Source organism: Drosophila biarmipes, chromosome 3L (genome assembly GCF_025231255.1).
Source record: "Drosophila biarmipes strain raj3 chromosome 3L, RU_DBia_V1.1, whole genome shotgun sequence".
Taxonomy (NCBI): Eukaryota; Metazoa; Arthropoda; class Insecta; order Diptera; family Drosophilidae; genus Drosophila; species Drosophila biarmipes.
The window spans coordinates 9,510,698-9,531,034 of record NC_066613.1 but is presented as its reverse complement, the minus strand read 5'-3'; the positions used below and the strand labels follow the sequence as shown (position 1 = coordinate 9,531,034).

Genomic DNA, 20,337 nt, shown 5'->3' with positions numbered 1-20,337 from the left:
AATTCAAATAATTAGATATGTGATAGAACAAGGAAGGAAGTAAACTTCGGCAAACCGAAGTTTGAATACCCTTGCAGTTATAAGAAATAATCAACTTCAGTAACACCATGTTAAATTTTTAAAGATTGTTGCTGGCTTCAAAGACATCAAATAAAAAAATTAATTTATTATTTCTCTGACTATTTCATTGACAGCTATAAGTTAGAGTCGTCCGATTTTTATTAATTTTGATTCAAAATTCTTAAAGATATAAAAAATGATGTTCCCAGTATTATAAAAAAATATGTCAAAAAACACCGAAGCTACACCTTTGTTTCATATTAATTTCCCATCCATTTTTCAGCCCTATAGCTTTAAAACTGAGAGACTAGTTCGCTTAGAAACGGACGGACTGACGGACAGGCGGACGGACAGACGGACATGGCTAGATCGACTCGACTAGTGAAGCTGATCAAGAATAAATATTCTTTATGGGGTCGGAAACGTCTCCTTCACTGCGTTGCAAACTTCTGACTGAAATCAATATACCCTCTGCGAGGATATAATTTTAATATCAAAGTGCATTAGGTTTAGTTTGTAATATTTTGGCTTTTAATATGTGTAATATATTTTCAAAAATAATTCACTTTGTTTTTATTAATTTAAAATTTGAATTGAGGTACATTTCACCTTTAAAAGTCATATGTATGTTTCAATTTGCGGTTTAAGAATGTGAGGTAAAATCCTTTCAAGTCTTTGGGTCCTTTAGCCTTGACCCAAGCAGTCCTTGCATAAAACGTAATCATGTAGTCAATCCGGTTTTCTCAAAGGCTGAACCAAAAATAGTTTTTCTAAAAATGTCCAAAAATAGATTTTTTTGGTTTCTTATTTCCGCTCTGTCACTTCTTAAAACAAGTGCATCATTAGAAAAAGACTTTCTTTTGTGTGGAGACTGCACTAAGGCAAACAAGGACGTGTGCTCAATCGAAAGTGATTCGGGATATTATGTGGCGCCAAGCATTATTCCTAAATCGATTGATCTGAGATTTTCCGTACTTCCTCCGCAAACCGCTGACCTGAACGTGTGCATTCCTAGCAACATGGAAATTTATGGTATTGAGACCGGCAGCAGTAAAACACAATGAATTAACGAACACTTATTACAGCAAAAGATGCTGATTTCCGATATATTTGTGTTTGGTCAGCCGAACTCGGTTGTCAGATTCTAACACGTAAGGACGACGAGCGCCTAGGGTGTGCGATGTGCCGATTGAGGAACTTAGATGGAACACCAGATTGCCTCTTAGGCAAAAAATAAGCAAGGGCAAGCACATAAAGGCAAAGTCGGGACCAAGGAACTTCTGTACCGCATCTCTGCATATTATGATCCTTGCTTTTGTTGTGCAGCAGACTTATAAATTCACTAAGACCATGCTGAGATGTCAATTGAATTCAGCTGGTTCACCACCGTGAATTCTATCACACAGTCCGGACAATTTCGTTTTTAATTTAACCCTATATTTGATCCCCTAGGGTCAAAGGTGTGCAATCCAAACAGTGTTTGCCCAGAACTTGTATACAATGCCATGCTAGGTCTTCGAATAAAGAGCATCGGCTGTACTTGACAATGGCATTTTTCGAAAATATCGATGACTACTTGGATTCCTGCGTTCTTCGTCGGGGATCCGTACCTATTCCGTCAACCAACCACCCTTTTCTGGCCCCCTAATGCCCTTTACCTTACCCCTTTACCTTTATGCCCTTTACGTAGCCGTCAAGAAAGCCTTTATTTATAAGTAGAACCAATGCAGAAAGGGATGGTCAACCCAACATCTCGTTACAAATGTCCGAAAGCGGAATGAAAGAGGAGAGCCACCATGCTTCTCGTTGTTAGTAGTTATGGTATGCTCAGCTCTGTTCCCAAGGCATTGCCTGGACTATCCTAAGCCCGCTACTTACCTTTCCAATTAAACTAGCTAAAAATAGAGCAATTAAAGCCATAATGAAATGTAAAATAATAAATGTAAAATGTTCCCCTACTGGAAGATGATAATTTGTTTATTAGTTGTATTAACAATAAATTACAAAATTAATTAAAAATAAATTACAATTACAAAATTACAATTTTAACACACAATATTACACTTTTTACCGAAAATGTTCGCTTGGTTTTAGAATATCACAATCGAAAATGGTATAAATCCAAACCCTCTAAATACAAATGTGTTTCAAAAGTTAACAAATATATTGGGATATGAGAAATGAATAAGTTTTTCAATGTTTTATCAATAATCATTATTTACAGTCCATGATGACCAACAAATAATTTTGCAATATACAATCTAAAGAAGTCGCGGTCCAATGAGGATCAATTATTTTAACATTTTTTTTTTTAATAACTAAATATGTGGTATATGTCGCTGAAAAACTAATTGATTTTCTAAAGTAGCCAGAATTTGCCTTGGACCCAAAATGATGTTATATAAAATATTTCAAATAAATTGTTTCACCTAAAAATATATCGCCTTTAATTTAGCATAATTTTTGTATTTACCTTAATTACCTTGCGGAGCCATTAAATATGCAATTTTAATTACTGAACTTGCTATCAGAAGTGAAATCTATATATTTATAAATTATGTGCCGGTTTCCCTATCACACATTTTTAGAAACGTATTGCCTTTTAGGTAACTGTAATGTAAATTCCACTGTGACATAAAATTCTATAGCTGTTTAATAAAAGTTTTAATAATTATTTTTATATCTTTAAAAATATAATACTGCGCTTAAAAAATAATTGATCTACTCCGAAAACATTATTTTGCTAATCAATGCAATCCTGCCATGACTTAAACATTTATGATTTTTACCCCTTTGTTTATTGGTAATCTTTGTTTTAGGGTATCATAATAAAACTAAAACCATTAGTTTGTATTAAAAAAAAACAAAAAAAATAATGACTTCCGTCACTCTGATTTCACCGTTGACTAAAAAGCATTCAAAACTATCTCCGCAATGTATATATATAAGTGTATTGTTGTGCTACAAAGAACATTTTTCATTTCGAGTTAAAATGACTGCTATTTAATATAGAAGAAAATGTCCTTGACTGAGAAATTTCAGCTCCTTGCGAGTAGCAGTCTTGATTTCAATAGCTGTTAGCAAATGAGCCTATGCGCCTATATATCCGTATGTCCCGTTTCTGCGGTCAGGAAATGAACCTTTTCGATGAGAGTCCCTGGCTCTGGCTGATTTCCTTCTGACCGTTTTGTGGTAAGGGAAGAATCTTTGACAATTTAAACGTAACTTAAACTTTAAAAAAAATGTCAGAAATTTTTTCGTAGCTTTATAATATATTTACTCATTTATTCTATATTTCTTAAAGCTCTTTACACCTATAGTCTCAACCTTTTAATATTGTGTGCATTGTATAGAGCACAAGCCCCTGAAGATGTGCTTAACCTGTTTAATGACGGACAGCAAATTTGACGAATCCCAAAAAACTTACGAGAAATCAAATAATGGTTTTCCGTTTGTAATTGTCCTTACATATTTTCGTTCCACAATTTTTTGAGATTTTTATTGTTTAACCAAATTGCAGTTTTTTTAAGATTTTGTGTTTATCAAAGTAAAATCATAGGGTTATGATTAAAATATGGTTATATTTAATAGTTGAGCTGTTTGGCCTTGGTACAGTTAATACACGTTGTATTTAGCTGTTACCTTGATGGTTTAGATCTTGTTTTGCTGTAAAATGATTTTGGTTAGATAAATAGGTATTAGCTGTCGTATAATTAGTATAGAATTATAGCTCACCATCAATTGTCATGTTGCTAGGAATGCACACGTCCAAGTCCGCGGTCCACGGGGTTTCTTCAAATTCAAATATTAAATTCGATCTAAGAGCTTTTCGAATTACAACATGGTCCGAATCACTTTTAATTATGCATATGCCTTTATTGTCCTCAGTACAGTTTCCGCACTTTACAAGTTCTTTATTAAATGAAGCACATTTCGTAAACAGGAAAGCGAAAATCAGAATACAAAATATACAACTTTTAGACATTTTAAAGAAAATAATTTTGTTCAGGTTTTTTGAAAACTAGATTGACTACAGAGTCACGTATATTTCAAGGACCACTATTTTTTGATTAGGTAATATCAGAACTTTTGATTGGCTAAGGTACGATTTTTATATAGGCTAGAGGTGTTTTGTTCGATATCATAAATTTTTATTTGTTAGAAATCAGTCTCAAAATTATCTACTCTCACAAAACTTGTACAATTCGAGTTCCTTATGTATAACTGTTTGTAACCATTTAAATGATTTGATGGATACGCCCAAAATCATTGTTCAGGCAGCGTTAGACGTTCTGAAGTTAATTAATAACTTTAATTAATAATTTTCAAAAGTGAGTTGTTACAATAATGTGTTGTATCTCTTCGACAACTATAAAGCGATGAATTCCAACATCGTCGCTGGAGCACGCGGAGAGTGGTGAACCCGACTGACATCACATCGAAGATGCATCGCATACCTCCATCTCGTCGAAGGATAGCAAACACACACTTTAGGTCTTATTTAAGATGCCTTATTTCTTTTTACCTTTCTTTCTTCAATCGTACATACCCAAGATTTCTTCATTACGATGGAACATTGCAGACATTCTACCGCTACATCGAAAAGCCTTTCGATTTGCAACAACAATAAGTGGCTATTAATATTGAATTAGCATTAGGAGGACAAAAATTATGTGTATCAGCAAAGGCCTTTCTAATGTCAAATTGTAATCGGTTCGGAAAGAAATCATTCTACCTTCGCAAATAATAGTACTTTAAATTCTTCTTCCACAGCAGAATACTTCCACAAATGAAACTCCCGAAGTTCGACGGGTTCAAAATTGTTATAGGTATTTTTATCCGTTGAGTTCACAGCGACGAATCGCTTATAAATGTTTATCCTTTTTAGAAAAGGAAGCGTTAGGAACAGAATGGCTTACCAGACCACGGAAGCAAATTACGCAGTGCCAATGTGGCCATGGTCAGGGTTTATCTGTCTGTTTGAAATCCCAACAATGCAACCGCCATCCCCCGCGGCGTTTCGATCCCTTATCAACACCGAAACAGTGGGTAGTCAAAGTCGTCATTGTTTTCTTTTTTTATTTGCACTAAACTTTAATGTGTGACACCATTGTTAAACAACTGCATTTTCTTGTGAATTTGAAAAGATTTACGGGATGGTTACAGTTGTCTGAGAGCAATTTTTTCTAGAATTTTAATCTTTTCGCATTAGTCCACAAGTTGCTACACAAGAAGAGCAATAAGCATAAGATTCAGTATGTCGGTGAAGAGTGTGCTTGATCCCGACTTTTCCTCACGCTTAAATGTTCTTTTTGGTACCCTACACCTACATGTACTTTCGAAACCTTTCAGTGGCCAGCACACTAGGCAACTTATTTTTTTCGCATACTTGGGATATATAATTTGACAACCCAGTTCTGGTGACCAAACACATATATAAGACCAATAATCATCATAAGCTGTAATGAAATGTTTGGATAAGTCTACAAGTATTATAGCTTCCGCTCTCAGTACCCTTAATTGTCATATTTCTGGGAATGCACACGCTCAAGTCCGATGTTCCCTTGGGCAAATAACTATATTCTGAGCGAGCACTAGGAGCTGCAGCAGATTGGGAGTATACAGAGTACCCCGTACCGTTTTCAACTATGCAATTATCCAGTGCATACGCAGTACAGTCTCCACACCTTACAAGATCTCTATTAATTTCGACACATGTGGTAAACACAAAAAAACCGAAAACCAAAAACCAAAAAAGAAAGCATGTGATTATTTGACATATTTTTGAGAAAATACTTTTGCTCCGACCTAATGAAAATAAAATTTGTTAATGATTATTTCAAAGACTACTTAAAATGAAACAGAGGAGGTCTATAATGAAATAGCTCACTAAAATCAATAAGTCTCACTATTTATATCCGTTACTCATAGAGTTAAGGGATATACTAGTCAGAAAGTATGTAACAGGTAAGGGAAGCGTTTCAGACCCCATAATAATATATATTCTTGATCAGGATCACCGAGTCCATCTAACCATGCCCGTTTGTCTGTCTGTCCGTTTGTCCATATGAACGCTGAGATCTCGAAAACTATATCAGCCTTGGTGTGCAGATTCCTGGGCTTCCTGCGCAGCGCAATTTTGGTGCCACGCCCACAAATCTCGAACATTTGTAGCGCCTAGTTATTATGATAGAATCACTGAAATATATTTGACTCATCAATGCCTATCGATTGATCACAAAAAAAAAAAATTTCCGCGCTCACTCAAACGCCCACAAACCGCCCAAAACTGTGGTGGCCACAGTAGTCATGCTAGAAATGCTAGAAAGTCAAAACATGCTTTTATAAATAAAATTAATATTTTTAATATTATATTAAGTCACTTGAGATTTAGATTGAGGTATACATGCGCCAATCAGCTGTTTTCAAATCAATTACTTCCGCAAAATTCAGAGCTAGCGAATGTGGCCATTTTTGTTTAATAATAAACTTTTTACGAAAAAGTGTTGTGTTAAAAAAGTTGAGCAATTTTAAGGGCTCTACACTGTTAAATTTAGCCCTAAATATATTAAATTGAACTATTTATAGCTATTTTCCCGCCGAACTAGAGAGATTTTTAAAACTGGTACAACTAAAGTTTCTTACATTTAGATGTTTATCATCATCTAGTTTGCAGGACAGATTACATATCATATAATTTCACTTTTACAGTCTTACCGCTTTTTCTCTTCATTCAAAAGAAGAAAGGAAGTTAACTTCGGCAAGCAGAAGTTTGTATACCCTTGCAGTTATAAAAAACAAAAGACTTTAGTAACAGCGTATAAAATTTTTAAGGATTGCTGCTGACTTTAAAAAAATTTATTTCATTCTTTTTTTAGAGCATTTTTTGACATCTATTTATACGGTAGAGTTGTCTGATTTTTATTACATTGAATTTGAAATTCTTAGAAATATAAAATGTTATATTCCCAATATTACAAGATATTATGTCAAAAAGCGCCAAAGCTATAATTTGTTTCACATTATTTTCCCACCAATTTTCCCTTCGTTCCTATGACAGCTATATAATATAGAACTAATTAAAAAATGTTACTTCTTAGCTTAGAAGATTATATGTTAAAAAACACCAAAGATATATTTCTTTCATATTTCACATAGCTATGGCAGCTATATGACAAGGTAAGTTCCAAAGTAAACAGGACTTTTTTAATCTAGCGCCCTCTAGTGGCGCCATCTATATGTCAACTGGTGCGTTAGAATCTGCTATCGCTTATCGACTTTCAGTAAACATTTCATGACATTTCATCTATTGGAAGTGAGGTTATTGCGTTTTAAGTGTCAGTATGTTTTTGTCATCGGTGCGAAAATGAGCTTCGAACAAAGAGCCAACATTAAAGTTTGTTTTAAAATTGGTACAACTTTTACCGAAACGTTTCAATTGATAAAACAAGTTTATGGCGATAATTGCCTATCCCGTAGCAGAGTGCACGAGTGGTTTCAACGATTTCAAAGAGGTCGTGAGGACCTAAATGTCGATGAACATGTGGCCAACCGAAATCCGTGAACACCGAAAATTCCATCAAAACTGTGCGCGAATTCATAAAAAATCAGCCGAAATCATCATTGAAATGCATGGAAATAGAATTGAACATCTCCAAAACATCGATTTATCGTATTTTGACCGAACATTTGGGCTTACAAAAGGTGTGTGCACGGTTTGTTCCGCACAAATTGACTGATTAAAAATTGCTCAGAAGTCTACATTCGAATGACATCATTGAAGAGGCAAAAAAAAGACTCGAACATCCTTTACAAGATTGTGACTGGTGACGAAACGTGGTGTTTGCAATATGATCCCGAAATGGCGCCGGACCAGCCGAAACCCACAAAAAAGGCGCCTAGAGAAGTCAAAAGTGAGGACAATGCCGATTTGTTTTTATGATTCCAAGGGTTTTTCCACAAGAATTTGTTCCACGCGTGCAAAACGTTAATGCGGTATTCTACCCTGGAGTTTTAAAGCGTTTGGTGCGCCGTATTCGACGTGTTCGGCCCGAAAATCGCGAAGATGAAGGTTGGCGTTTGTTACTCGATAATGCGCCGTCTCATCGATCGACGCTTGTGTCCGACTATTAATCACATTTTAACCATCAACCACTCCCCGTATTCACCTGATATGGCTCCGTGCGACTTCTACCTTTTCGGAAAAATGCATTTGCCGATGAAAGGAACGCAGCATGCAGACGTGAGGCCATTCAAAAGGCTTGCACCGGCATACTGGCGGCCACACCGGGCAACGAACACTCGTTCGACATGATTTTGGACCGTCCAAAACGCTGTATTAAAGCAGGAGACTATTTTGAATAAAATACATTGATTTTGCCGAAAAAACAATCTTTTGTCTTTTTTTTAAAAGTCCTGTTTACTGTGGAACTCACCTTGTACATGTCAGTTTAAATTTATGTTCTAGTTTATGAAATCATGATTTAAGGGTCAACTTTCTAAAGTTAAAAAGATATATGAACCAGCGTTTTGTAAGTTCTTGGTGAACTTTCAACTCGGTTAAAGGCAACATGGTCTTGAATTTATGTCTGAAACCCACAAAACTTCAATCTTATAGACTGATGCATAAAATAAGCACCAATCATGATAGGCAGAGACCGCGAGGAAAGTTGCTTTGATCCCGATCTAGAATAGTCATTATTATCTGGGGGTGACTCACACGGACAGCCTGGGCCTCACAGCCCAAAAATGTGTCCTTATTGTCCTTAGGTAATAAAATTTGACAACCAATTTCGGGTGACCAAACACATAAATATAAGAATTCTCCATCTTTTGCTGTAATAAAATATTGGTTAGATTTATAAGTATTAACTGCCGTATAATTGTAGTTTTATAGCTCACCATCAATTGTCATATTTTTAGGAATGCACACGTCCAAGTCCGCGGTCCACGGGGTGTTTTCAAAGTGAGATTTAAAACCCGATCTTACAGATTTTTCGTGCGCAACATGGTCTGAATCACCTTTAATTATGCAAAATTCCTTATTCTCATTTTTACAGTCTCCACACCTTACAAGATCTTTATTAAATGAATAACATATCGTAAAAAGAAAAAGAGCGAAAATCAGAAAACAAAATATACGATTTGCAGACATTTTAAGGAAAATATTTCTTCCCGTTCCTTTAAAACCAAGGTTAACTATAGACTGACGAATATTTCAAGGACTACTATATTTGATTAGGTAATATTAGAACTTTTGTTTGCTGAAGTGCGATTTTTACCTCGCTAAGAGGTGTTTTTGTATGATATCAGAATTTTTTGTTTTGAAAATCAAATCATCAATATAATGAATCTACTTTCGCAGTAAGAATACTCGTGCTCGACTCGTCTAGTGACGCTGATCAATAATATAAATACTTTATGGGGTCGGAAACGTCTCCTTCCCTACACGTAGTGACGAAAAATTTATTTTTCAATTATTTAAATTTTTTACAGCTATTAAAATTATTTTTGAGTTTTTTAAATCGGATTACCAGTTCAGTCGGAACCCTGATAGCCAGCGGATTCGTCGGAAAGTATGTAACAGGTTAAAGGAAGCGTTTCCAACCTCATAAAGTATATATCAGGATCACTAGCCGAGTCGATCTAGCCATGTCCGTCTGTCCGTATAAACGCTGAGATTTTGGTAAGTATAAAGGGTAGAACAGCCAAACTTGGCACGCAGATTCCAGGACTTCCTGCGTAGCGCAAGATTGTTTCAGCCACGCTACGCCCACTCTAACGCATATTATTTTCCCACCAATTTTCCGATTGATTTTGATAAAATTTATTCCAAATTCAGAACTAATTAAAAAATGTTATTTCGAACGTTATATGTTAAAAAGCACCAAAGATATAATTTTTAAAAAAATGTTTTTCCGATAATGCCTATGGGAACTATATGATAAATATATATATCCGAACCGGCTGGTTCCGACTTATATACTACCTGCAATAGAAAGAAGACTTTTGGGAAAGTTTCAGCCCGATAACTTTAAAGCTGAGAGACTAGTTTGCGTAGAAACGGATGGACAGACAGACATGTGTACATCTACTCGTTCAGTGATGCTGATCAAGAATATATATACTTTATGGGGTCGGAAACGTCTCCTTCACTAGGTTGCAAACTTCTGACTAAAATCAACACACCCTCTGCAAGGGTATAAAAATGCCTCGAATTTGTCACGATAGCTTTATCGGTTGAGGCTGCACGGAGCCTTATAAATTAAGCATATTGTTCTTGAATTACATTTTTTTCGGTGTACATAATTAAAAAAAACTTGTTTATTTCGATAAAGCATGTACAATGTACGTATTTGCTTAACTAACTGCTAAATGGTATTAATAAGGAAATATTTCCAAGTCGACCAAGTTTATTAATAAACAAACCAAACCAAATATAAACAAAATGACAGAATGGAAAACATGGTTGTAGTAATAATTTTATTTTCGGATTTCAAATCTTGACATGTGGTAACTTGACTTCCTGGTAACACTGGTATAAATTGAATGGCGGCAGATTGAACCCACTCACAAATCTTTGTGTTGGAACGTGGAACTTCTATTATAATGAGGCTCCTTCTTCCACTCGCTTTGGTAGTGATGGCCGTTTGCTGCTTGTCCTTCGCTGACGGCGCCTCTTCGGACGACAAAGGAACTACTAGCGGATCAGGCACTGGTACTGGGACTGGTACTGGGACTGGGACTGGTACTGGTACTGGAACGGGTACTAGTACTGTCACCTCAACATCGACCACAGCTCCGTCAACCAGCACTACAACCACCAAGGCTCCGTCCGCGACCCACAAAAGGAAACATCGACGCAGGCATCGAATCCTTAGGAGAATTCGCCGCAGGCGCGCAGAAGCCGAGAGAAGGCGTCGAAGAGGCTGACCTATAATGAGTTTTTATGAAGTTTATTACAAATTTTTATCAATTGAAAAGCTCGAAAAATGAATCGAATGCCAAATATAAACTTTAAGGATATATAAAAAGCTTTCACATTACTGTTTCCCAGGAAAATGTGCTAAGATAATTACTATCCATAGCCACAGAATCTAAAAACCAGTGATTGATCATAGTAGGTGGTAACCCAACGGAAAGTTGTCAAAGTAGCAGTTCCTGGCAAAAAATTAGAAACTCCGATTGTTGAATTACACAAGGCACTTTTGGAACAAAAGGTAATATAGAACTGTATGATGTTGAAGAAGCGATAATCATTAGTTTTTTGCCACATTAAAACGTATTTTTGTTTGATAAGAAATCAATTGCAATCGGTTGCATTATATGTGTATAATGTTACCAATCTTATCTTATAGAATGACCAAAAATGGTCATAATTGAACAATTCATTAAAAAGTTATAAGCTAATACAGATATCGACGCTTGGCGGCTCCGTTGTGGGTGTGCAGTGGTGAACAGTCGCTTTGCTGCATATCTCCATCTTCGTCGTACTTTTTTAGCCCTGTAAACTTAATCATTTTGATATATTATATATAATATTTTTGAAATAACATCTAGTTGGCCTTCTTTATAAACGTATATATGGCCTCATGGCAAGCGGGTTCGATTTTAAGTTGACGTTGTCTGAGGTAAAAATCTTTTCATACGTTATTTATATGTTTCTAAAAGAAATTTATTTTAAATAAATCTTTATAAAATTAAGCTAAATATGAAAATATATAAACTATTCACATAGAATATTATTTACTTTAAATTATTATTTACTTTAAAAACATTACTTACATTATTTACTAAAAAAAAAAAGGCCAGTCGCCGTTGGATAAAAATCAGAGCCTAGACCCCCCCGTTTCCACTTATCGGGTCATTCCGGCGAATTCCATAATTTCTGAGATGTAGAACCAGCAAAGAGCCGCGGAAATCTGCTTTACAAAGGACCCTCTCTCAATTTGATTCTGTCAGCCGGTCTGCAGGATTTTATACCCTTGCGGAGGCCATACCACCCTTCGTTTTTCTACAGTTTATAATGGTTTGTTCAATGGTTAAACGTAATTTGAAATGGCCTATCTGTTTTTTGCTGACTTATGTGATTCTGTGTTTGTAAAGGTGTTTTATGTTTTAAAGTTGGAAAACAGAGCTAAAGTAAAGTAAAGTTTACATTGTCACTTGTTATGCTACGGAGTAGAATGAGTTACTTTTTCGACTGAATACAAAGATCTCGACCGATTTCCTTGTGACATGTTAAAATTCCAGTTTCTTGGCTGCCAGAAAACGTTAAATTTGCTTGATTGTTGCAAATTACAATTTTATAAATTATTTTGGTGGTAAACCAAATCACTAAACAATCTAGCTAATATTTATTTATATTAGGAATAAAATAGTCATTATTTTTTACAGAAAATTGCAATAGGAAAAGGTATTTTAAGTTTCGACCAAATTGGCTGGAATCCGAGAATTTGATAATCAATTTTCGATCCGCAGTCAAGAAAAGCAAGAAAAAACGCTATAGTAGAGAGCCTCGACTATCAGATACCTGTTACTCAGCACAAGGGAGGAAAAAGGGAAATGTATGTGTATATTTCCACATGCTGCAAAGCGAGATTGTAAAGAGCCACCTACCTGGTAATTCAATATATGGTGATGTGGGCTGTAGACAGATTAAATCGGTTGGGCACTGGGCAGTGACCCTGATCAATAATATATATATAGGGGTCGGAAATGCTTACTTCTTCCTGTTAAGGACCTTTCTACAAAACTAGTATTCCTCTTTACTCAACAAGAATCGGGTATTTAATTGCGTTTTAAAAACTACATTATATTAAATCGGAAATAAGCACAAATATATTTTTTCTCAACCAGAGAAATGATTGCTGCTAGAGTATTTAATGCTCTGCCTTCTGAAAATATACCGATCATTTTTTTGGCAGCAACATGCCCGCATTTCAAAAGGGCTTTAGCTCATTAAAAAAGATGACAGCTGAAGCTGTAGTCGAGGACCAGCGACGCCCTGAAGAGCTTCAGGCAGATGTGGTTATTCAGCAGGGCCAGCCCAAGCTGTGGCAGAACAATGGCTCTCGCAGTTTCAGCGGTTTGTACCTGTTTTTTATTTGATAAGTCACTGATTCCGTTTTGCACAAAAATTAAATTTATTTATTTTCTTATATATTATATACAAATTTTAAAAAATACAACTAGGCACATAGCTTCATCTCTGTACGTCCGCGGGGCCAGTGGCAGTTTGGCTGAATAGTTTCCCTGATCTCACCTAGCTGTCCATTTGGGCCGCTAGCGCACATCCAGCAGATGCAGGGCCACCAGAGCGGGCACATTCATACCAAGTCGATTCCACCAGCGGCGATGACTAAGCGCGCTCGTGCGCAAACGAATAGCTGCCAGTTCTTTCCACCGGACACCATGGAGTATCCGCTTTCAGAACTGCCAGATCCCACGAGCTAGTCCGGGCATGAGGACTTTTTATTCTGATACCAGTTGGGGCAGGTGTGGGGTTAAAGACTTTCAATAATGATATATAATAATATGTCATTTAAGATCACGATTTTATTTGGTGGTCCACGTTTCAAGCGGTTTTTAATAAATATGTTTCGTTTTTTTACCTTTACAGCAGCTCATCTATTTTCGTTGTTCCTTAATTTAATGTTTATGTTACTCATCTGCTAAACCTGCTTTACCTGTAATGCTTCTTTTATGTGGTCAGGGCGCTTCGCAAAAAGCCAGCGCAATCCTTTGTTGTCGGTATCACATTTATTCAACTCCATCGGAATCTTGATTAAGCAGATGCATTTACTTTTCGATTGCCTCTTAATCAATGAAGCGTTAAATATAGTTACACACATGTATCTTTTGTGGTGCCCCATCATCAATATTGAAAAGTGCAATTGCACAAGCAGAAATAACAAGAAAACAATTGGAAAGCACAATAAAGTGAGCAACGTGAGAACGGTTAGCTGATGGTGATGGGAATGGCAGGTTGATGGGATGGCAGGGCAGAAGGGCGGAGGATACGGGCGAAGTGGTTATCCTGAAAGCCAAAAACGAAAGACAAACATTTCACTAGGACTTTCAAGAAAGTGTAACAGCCTCCGAAGTTCTCTAAGGGGCGAAAGGCATTTGATCTTTTTTTAAATGGAGGACATTTGTGTTCATAACGAAAAAAAAGTACATTTGATTGTGTTACTGTAGTATTTAGTGTAAGAATCCCATTACGGTTGCCACCCTTTTGAAAGGGTATTCTAGGTTCGCAGAGTTTTCCACGAGCGGGCGCAGTTGTTGGCCCTCAGCACTGGTAGATTTTTGCGCTTTTCCCTGGCTTTTTGCCCTTCCATGTCTCTGGCTTCGACTCCATTTTCTATTATTGTTTTCTTTATTTGAATTGCAGTACGTGTTTGCACCTAGGGCACTTTGTGTTCCTGCCCTGCTGTTTACATTTTGGATGCCGGCGGAGCAGCTGCGTCCAAAGGGTTGAGCTCCACGTGCACATCCGCACTTTCCTCCACTTCCACATCCTCCATTGGATGTTTGCATTATTATTTCGTAAGCCTTGTTCCGGCACTCGCACAGCGCAATTGTATCGCAAGTTGACCGCAGCAGTTGGACCGTTTTATGGGCTCAATCATGGGTTTTTTGGGAGTGATTGTGGAGTGCCGCCCTCCGAATCAAGCGTCAATTTTCATTAAAATAATGTCACAATTCAGCCCCGAAATGGTTTTGCCCCCGGTTTAGGGGTCCGTGCTTCGTAATGGGCACAATAGCCTCCCCATCTGCGGTTAACCGCTCGGCTCTGCCCACCATCGGTGGGTTGTACACATGCCATCATGTCCTGCGGCTGTGCGTGTCCTTCTACCCCCAGCCCTCCCTTCCTTGGTAGGACCCTTCCCAATATCCTTTCTTTACCCGCTGACCCCTTGACTGAGGGTGCTTACGTAGGCGGATAATTGAGTTAGTGCGATGGTTGTAATGTCCAAACAATAAAAAAATAAAAATCCGTCGGATGAAGTCGGAATGTGATTTATCGTCGAAAAAATGTAATCAAAGTATAATATAAATGTTTAATTTAAATTGTTGATGCTCCTAACGTTTTATGAAGTCAATCCATTCAAAAGTTTAATTAAATATTGCATTAATATTTTATTATTTTTTTTTATTATTTTATTAGTATTTGACAAAATAAATGATAATCGAAAAATGTATTTTGGTTTTGTCTCTGTGTGACTCCCAAATGCAGACGAAGTTTTGGGACAGCGGCGCACACATTTGAGAGGCGGATGTCTGACCTCCTTGGTTGATGGTATTTTGTCAGTCTCTGTGTGGCGCTCTCTATTTGATATTTGTGAATACGAATCGAATACCGATCCATTCAAGCGTTCACAGGGCTCTGAATAATTTATTTTTGTGGAGCTATGTTGGCAGGTGGATATTTCTGGGGTATGCGGGTACAAAGTCCTCCGGTAGTTCATCGTGCTGACACTGTCGCCCCCAGTGGATCGCGTGGACAGACACAAAAATAATCCGATCTTACCGCAAATAATATTTATAGGAAATATGATAGGTAGAAATCAAGGGTACATTTTAACAAACTTGCCTATAGTAATCATTTTTTTAAAGATGTTAAAACAGTATGCTTTAAAATGCAGAAGCTATTAATATAGTTCTACTATAGTTTTCCAAAAATATATTTTTTATATCGTACTTTTTTGGTTTCAAGATTCAAAGCTAATCTACAGATTTTTTAAAGTGGCGCTAGTAAAATTTTGAAGGCACCCGATTGGCTTCTCCATCCATTTCGCACTCAATTGAAATTGCTGAATATTTACTTAAGGTTAAGTGAATGGGTTTTTTAGTTTAATCAACCCGATTACGGCATGTATTTTTCTCAGTGCCTACACTCGAGGCTAGACTGCTGTCAGGATCCCATTGTCAGCAGTACTCGCATGCATGGCAGTTTTGTCCTCTTTGACCCCGCAAAAGCCCCGATACATATGTAAATGTATCTGCGGTCATCGGGTCAAAGCTTAAATGTTGAATAAAAAAAGAGAAAACGCAAAACTTTGGGGAGAAGGCGATTGCCTATTTTTTATCAATAGTAATAAAAGCCTGAGCCCCAAGCCAAAACTTTACTTTCAGAAAAAACCGCTCCATACCATCTCGTTCTCAATCAAATTGCAGAATTTGCCTTGTTATGAAATAAACAATTTTAATGCATCCCATAAATGGGCAGAGAAGTGCACCGTCGCACAGGATTGCAAATAAATATTATTTTTTTATTGTGCCTCGCTGAGATTTCATAGCATAATAACAATATTCGTGTATTGACAGCGGCGAGCAATGGCTGTCAGTGGGAAAAGGGAATACCATCAGGCAAGTCAAGCGGCCACCGAGGTTTGCGCTTTTCTCCGTTCCTCTCAATTTTTCTCTCTCCACTTTTCCCTAGCCTTTTATCAAACTGAAAAAAATATTTTAGCTAACTTTATATATCGGTGTTAGGTACGTCCGCATTTCTAATGACTTAATACACAACCCTAGTAATGTGTATAAGTTATGTAAACTAATTATTTGAAAGATTTATCATTCCCTGCATGGTGAAGAAATGGAAAAGTATTATTGAACATTAACATGCCTGTTTTCTTACTGTGCACTCCGTGCCTTGCTGTTGCATTGTGATTTCCTTGTTGCTGTTTGCGGGGGATTATTGAATGCGAATGACCTGACCCAGTGGCATCTCCTTGGACTTCCTCCATCGCCATGGACTCTGTTGTCCTGTGGATGTCCACTGTCGACTCGACTCGAATCGCTTTTTGTGTTTACTCGCATTTCCTGCACATTTCCGGCTCAATGGCAAGGTGGCAACCTGCTCCCCACCATGTTCGGGAAGCATGAAAAATTGTGATCGTGATTGGTAAAATGTGGTTGGGTGCTTCGTTTTAAGGCTTCGTTTATATCATTTGTGTTACCCACAAGCTTGTTTTGTACTTCTAAAACTTTTAAAACATTATTCTTTTATAAAAACGTATCAATCTTGTTTTCCTAAAGAGTGAACGTGGCACTTTTTTTTTGGGTCAGTCGATAGATATTGATAAGACAAACACATTTCATTTAAAACGTTGTTTCTGACTTAAAAACTGTAGGCGCTACAGATTTTCGCGGATTGTGGGCGTTTGAGTGGGCTGCGCAGAAAGCCCAGGAATCTGCATGCCAAGTTTGGCTGTTCTAGCTCTTACAGTTTCCGGGATCTCAGCGTTCATACGGACAGACAGACAGACGGACATGGCTAGATCGAATCGGCTATAGGTCCTGATCATTTATTTATATAAAATTTAAAATATTTTAGTACTCCTAAAGATTTGTATTTATGCATATCCGCGTCGTCTACGCTTTTCTTTTATATATTGAGCATACCAATATTGAACCGCGCAAGCAAGTAATGCAGAAACTAAATTAAACTATAAGGTAATACAAAATATTTTAAATAATTTTGTTATACCCACTCCATGCAGCTTCCGCCCAGAACGGGTTTTTGGGGAAAGTCGACCCAGTCCAAACGCCACATTTTCTCGAAGTTGAAAATATGTAAACGCAGATAAGAGTGCTTATTGCCATCCACGTACAAGCAAAGGGCATTAAGAACTTTTAACATCGCTGCAATTAAATAAGGCAATTGAAAAATAACTATACACCGGTACTTTGAAACATTTACATATTTTCATAATCCAGTACTATTGAAATAACTAAGAGAAAGTTGCAAAAAAGAAATATTCCCCACGTGGCCAAATACTGATATGTTGGTCTATCTAAAAGTTTATTAGAACGTAATTTTATTAACAAAATATTTTGTAATGGCGTCAAGTTCAAGTTCGATGTATCTTTTTTTTTTTATTGCTTATACGGTATTTTTTGACAATAATATCAGGGAAATGTTGATTGAGTGGTTCTAATTATCAACACATAAATATTATTTCAAGCGACTATATATACCCATTACTTTTTACTATAAAATAGCTATCAGGAACGAAAGCCAGGTAGAAATAGCAATGTCCGTTAGAACTTCTGTCTGTCCGTCCGTATGAAAGCTGTGATATCGGAAACTCTAAAAGCTATAAAGTTGCGAATAAGCATGCCGATTCTTAAGGTTCTTGCGCAGGGCACTTTATTATGCGGGGTGCAAATCGGACGACAATATAATGTAGCTGCAATAGGAAAATTTATGGAGAAAAACGAATTATGGGTACTCTTTTTTGGCATACTATCTTATCTGCTGGGAATATCATTTTTTATGTATTTTATGAATTTCGAATTAAATTAAATAAAAATCGGACGACACAAACACGTCATTAAAAACCTTAACAATGTTGTGACTTTGAAAAATATTTTAAAGAAGTATGCCTTGAAGAAATAATTTCCGTAGTTAATCTAGCTTTTATTGGGACGTAGCCAAATTTCTTTTTTATTAAAATGCCTGAAAGGCGCATATTTGGTTTTTTGATGTTCATTCTTTTCCTGCTTACAACGCGTGCCTCATTCAACAAAGACCTTGTACTGTGTGGAGACTGTTCTAAGCAAAAGAATGCTTGCAAAATTAAAGGTGATTCGGGACACATTGTAGTCCGAAAAGGCATTTTTGAACGGATTCCGTTTAGATCCAACGACGTTTTTCTAACCAAAAACTTCGACGTGTGTATTCCTAGCGGTATGCAAATTAATGGTAAGTAGCAATACTAAACTTATTCCATTGCAGCAATAAGTATTTGGGCTAAGCAACATATTGTTTTTGGTTTTATTTACAGCAACAGATGGAGATTTCAAATATATATGTGTTTGGTCACCCCAACTTGGTTGTCAAATTCTAATACCTAAGGACGATGAGGACAAAGCATCCTGTGCGTTTTGCCGAATTGGCGAATTAAATGGAATAAAAGCATGTCCGTGCATTTTTAACTTGGAAAAGAAAAAAAAGAAATCGGGATCAAGGAAACTCCACTCCAGCAATCTTCATATTATGGTTTCTGCCCTTATTGTGGTTACACAATCGAAATGGAAAGCATTCAGTGCACACTTTATGTGACATTAGTACCCTCCGCAGAGGGAATTATTATCGAGAAACAAAACTTTTGAATTAACTTGTTCAAATTGGTTTCACTAGGTTAATCCTTACAATGGCCGTGTTAGAAAGCTATTAAAATGAAAACTAATGCAAGGCATTTGCACTGCAGATGCCGCCTTTCTATGAAAACCAATATTTCATTGGCGTTGCTAATGAACTCCTATTTTTTACCACAACTTTTTGTTTTTTTCTTGAACACCCAACTAGATGGAGCCAAACAGTGAAATAAACTTTATTTCACAAGACAGAAACTCTTTGTGACGCTCAGACTTAACATTTTTAATGTCCATCTATCAATATGTATCGATGAACCTCATACGGTCTTTTATTTAACACAAAAAAACGTATCTACCCTTTTGTGAGATTTTTTTCTTCATATACCTTTTTCCCTTAGCAGGTGCAACTGCTCGTGGCAATATGTGCTACACATTTTATGGGTCTTTCCTACGGTTGAGTCGAACCTCGCCATCACCCATACGCCAAGTTGCCACTTCGCTTTGAGAGGCGTTGCTTGCAGCACATTTGCCATGGCTTTGGATGCTTAGATCGGAATTTCGGGACGGGGTGATGTGGAAACTAGAGCGTGTTACGGGATAATGACATCTGTTTGACTGACACTCGAATGCATTTGGGGTGCCCAAAGGAAATACGTACAGAATTCGGAGAAATTAATGGTTTACCATTTTGTCACCAAGCCTTAAAAGCCAATTTGGCTTTTGATTTCTTTATGTATGTAGGTGAAACTTTGCTTTCGAATTAACCAATTACATTTTGGTTAAATGACAATTGCAAGAAGTGTAATGAAAAAATTGTTTTACGAAAAGGTGATATTAAAATATCCTTGAATTGCAGAAGCAATATAAATATTTTTAATAAAAGTTGACCTAAAATAACAGATATTTTAGTCTCCAAGAAAATAATCGTACGCAAATCAATTAAGTGTAGGGGCATTCAATTGTAATTAACCCATCGACAATTAATTCGCTTCGAGCTACCTGCTAGTCACGGAAATATATGTTTATCCAATAAACAATTAGTTTACTTTCAGCCCAGTTACTGAAAACCAACGAGAAGCATCTGCTCTAGCAAAACGATGCATGTTAATTACTTTAAGCCGAACAAAGTTGGTGTTACAACCACATCGACTCCCTGGCCCACATTCC

General features: G+C 36.8%; 2 protein-coding genes, 3 long non-coding RNA genes and 1 pseudogene across 6 annotated transcripts; 3 read left to right on the top strand and 3 right to left on the bottom strand.

The window, feature by feature from the left end:
• The first annotated feature begins 775 nt into the window (after nucleotides 1-775).
• LOC127010798 (uncharacterized) lies at nucleotides 776-1,599 on the top strand. The gene is made up of 2 exons (XR_007763596.1): nucleotides 776-1,092; nucleotides 1,146-1,599. It is a non-coding gene; the product is annotated as an uncharacterized LOC127010798 (long non-coding RNA).
• A 2,022-nt stretch (nucleotides 1,600-3,621) lies between these two features.
• Nucleotides 3,622-9,254, bottom strand: LOC127010796 (uncharacterized). Of its 2 annotated transcripts, XR_007763594.1 has the most exons (4): nucleotides 8,962-9,254; nucleotides 8,780-8,895; nucleotides 3,796-3,972; nucleotides 3,622-3,726 (listed from the first exon to the last, which is right to left on the bottom strand). It is a non-coding gene; the product is annotated as an uncharacterized LOC127010796 (long non-coding RNA). The 2 variants fall into 2 exon arrangements; XR_007763593.1 differs by lacking the exons at nucleotides 8,780-8,895; nucleotides 8,962-9,254 and having other exon boundaries at nucleotides 3,796-4,167.
• On the bottom strand, nucleotides 5,123-5,876 carry LOC127010797 (uncharacterized). The gene is made up of 2 exons (XR_007763595.1): nucleotides 5,575-5,876; nucleotides 5,123-5,519 (listed from the first exon to the last, which is right to left on the bottom strand). It is a non-coding gene; the product is annotated as an uncharacterized LOC127010797 (long non-coding RNA).
• A 1,301-nt stretch (nucleotides 9,255-10,555) lies between the features above and the next one.
• LOC108028187 (period circadian protein) lies at nucleotides 10,556-11,306 on the top strand. The gene has a single exon (XM_017099849.3). The coding sequence runs from the start codon at nucleotides 10,669-10,671 to the stop codon at nucleotides 10,990-10,992; it is 324 nt and encodes a 107-aa protein (XP_016955338.1). The 5' UTR covers nucleotides 10,556-10,668; the 3' UTR covers nucleotides 10,993-11,306.
• Nucleotides 11,307-13,020: 1,714 nt separating this feature from the next.
• LOC108027972 (uncharacterized) lies at nucleotides 13,021-14,601 on the bottom strand (annotated as a pseudogene).
• Nucleotides 14,602-18,440: 3,839 nt separating this feature from the next.
• Nucleotides 18,441-19,178, top strand: LOC122819030 (uncharacterized). The gene is made up of 2 exons (XM_044095040.2): nucleotides 18,441-18,775; nucleotides 18,858-19,178. Exons 1-2 carry the CDS (start codon nucleotides 18,526-18,528, stop codon nucleotides 19,133-19,135), a joined length of 528 nt encoding a protein of 175 aa, XP_043950975.1. The 5' UTR covers nucleotides 18,441-18,525; the 3' UTR covers nucleotides 19,136-19,178.
• The last annotated feature ends 1,159 nt before the right edge of the window (nucleotides 19,179-20,337 follow it).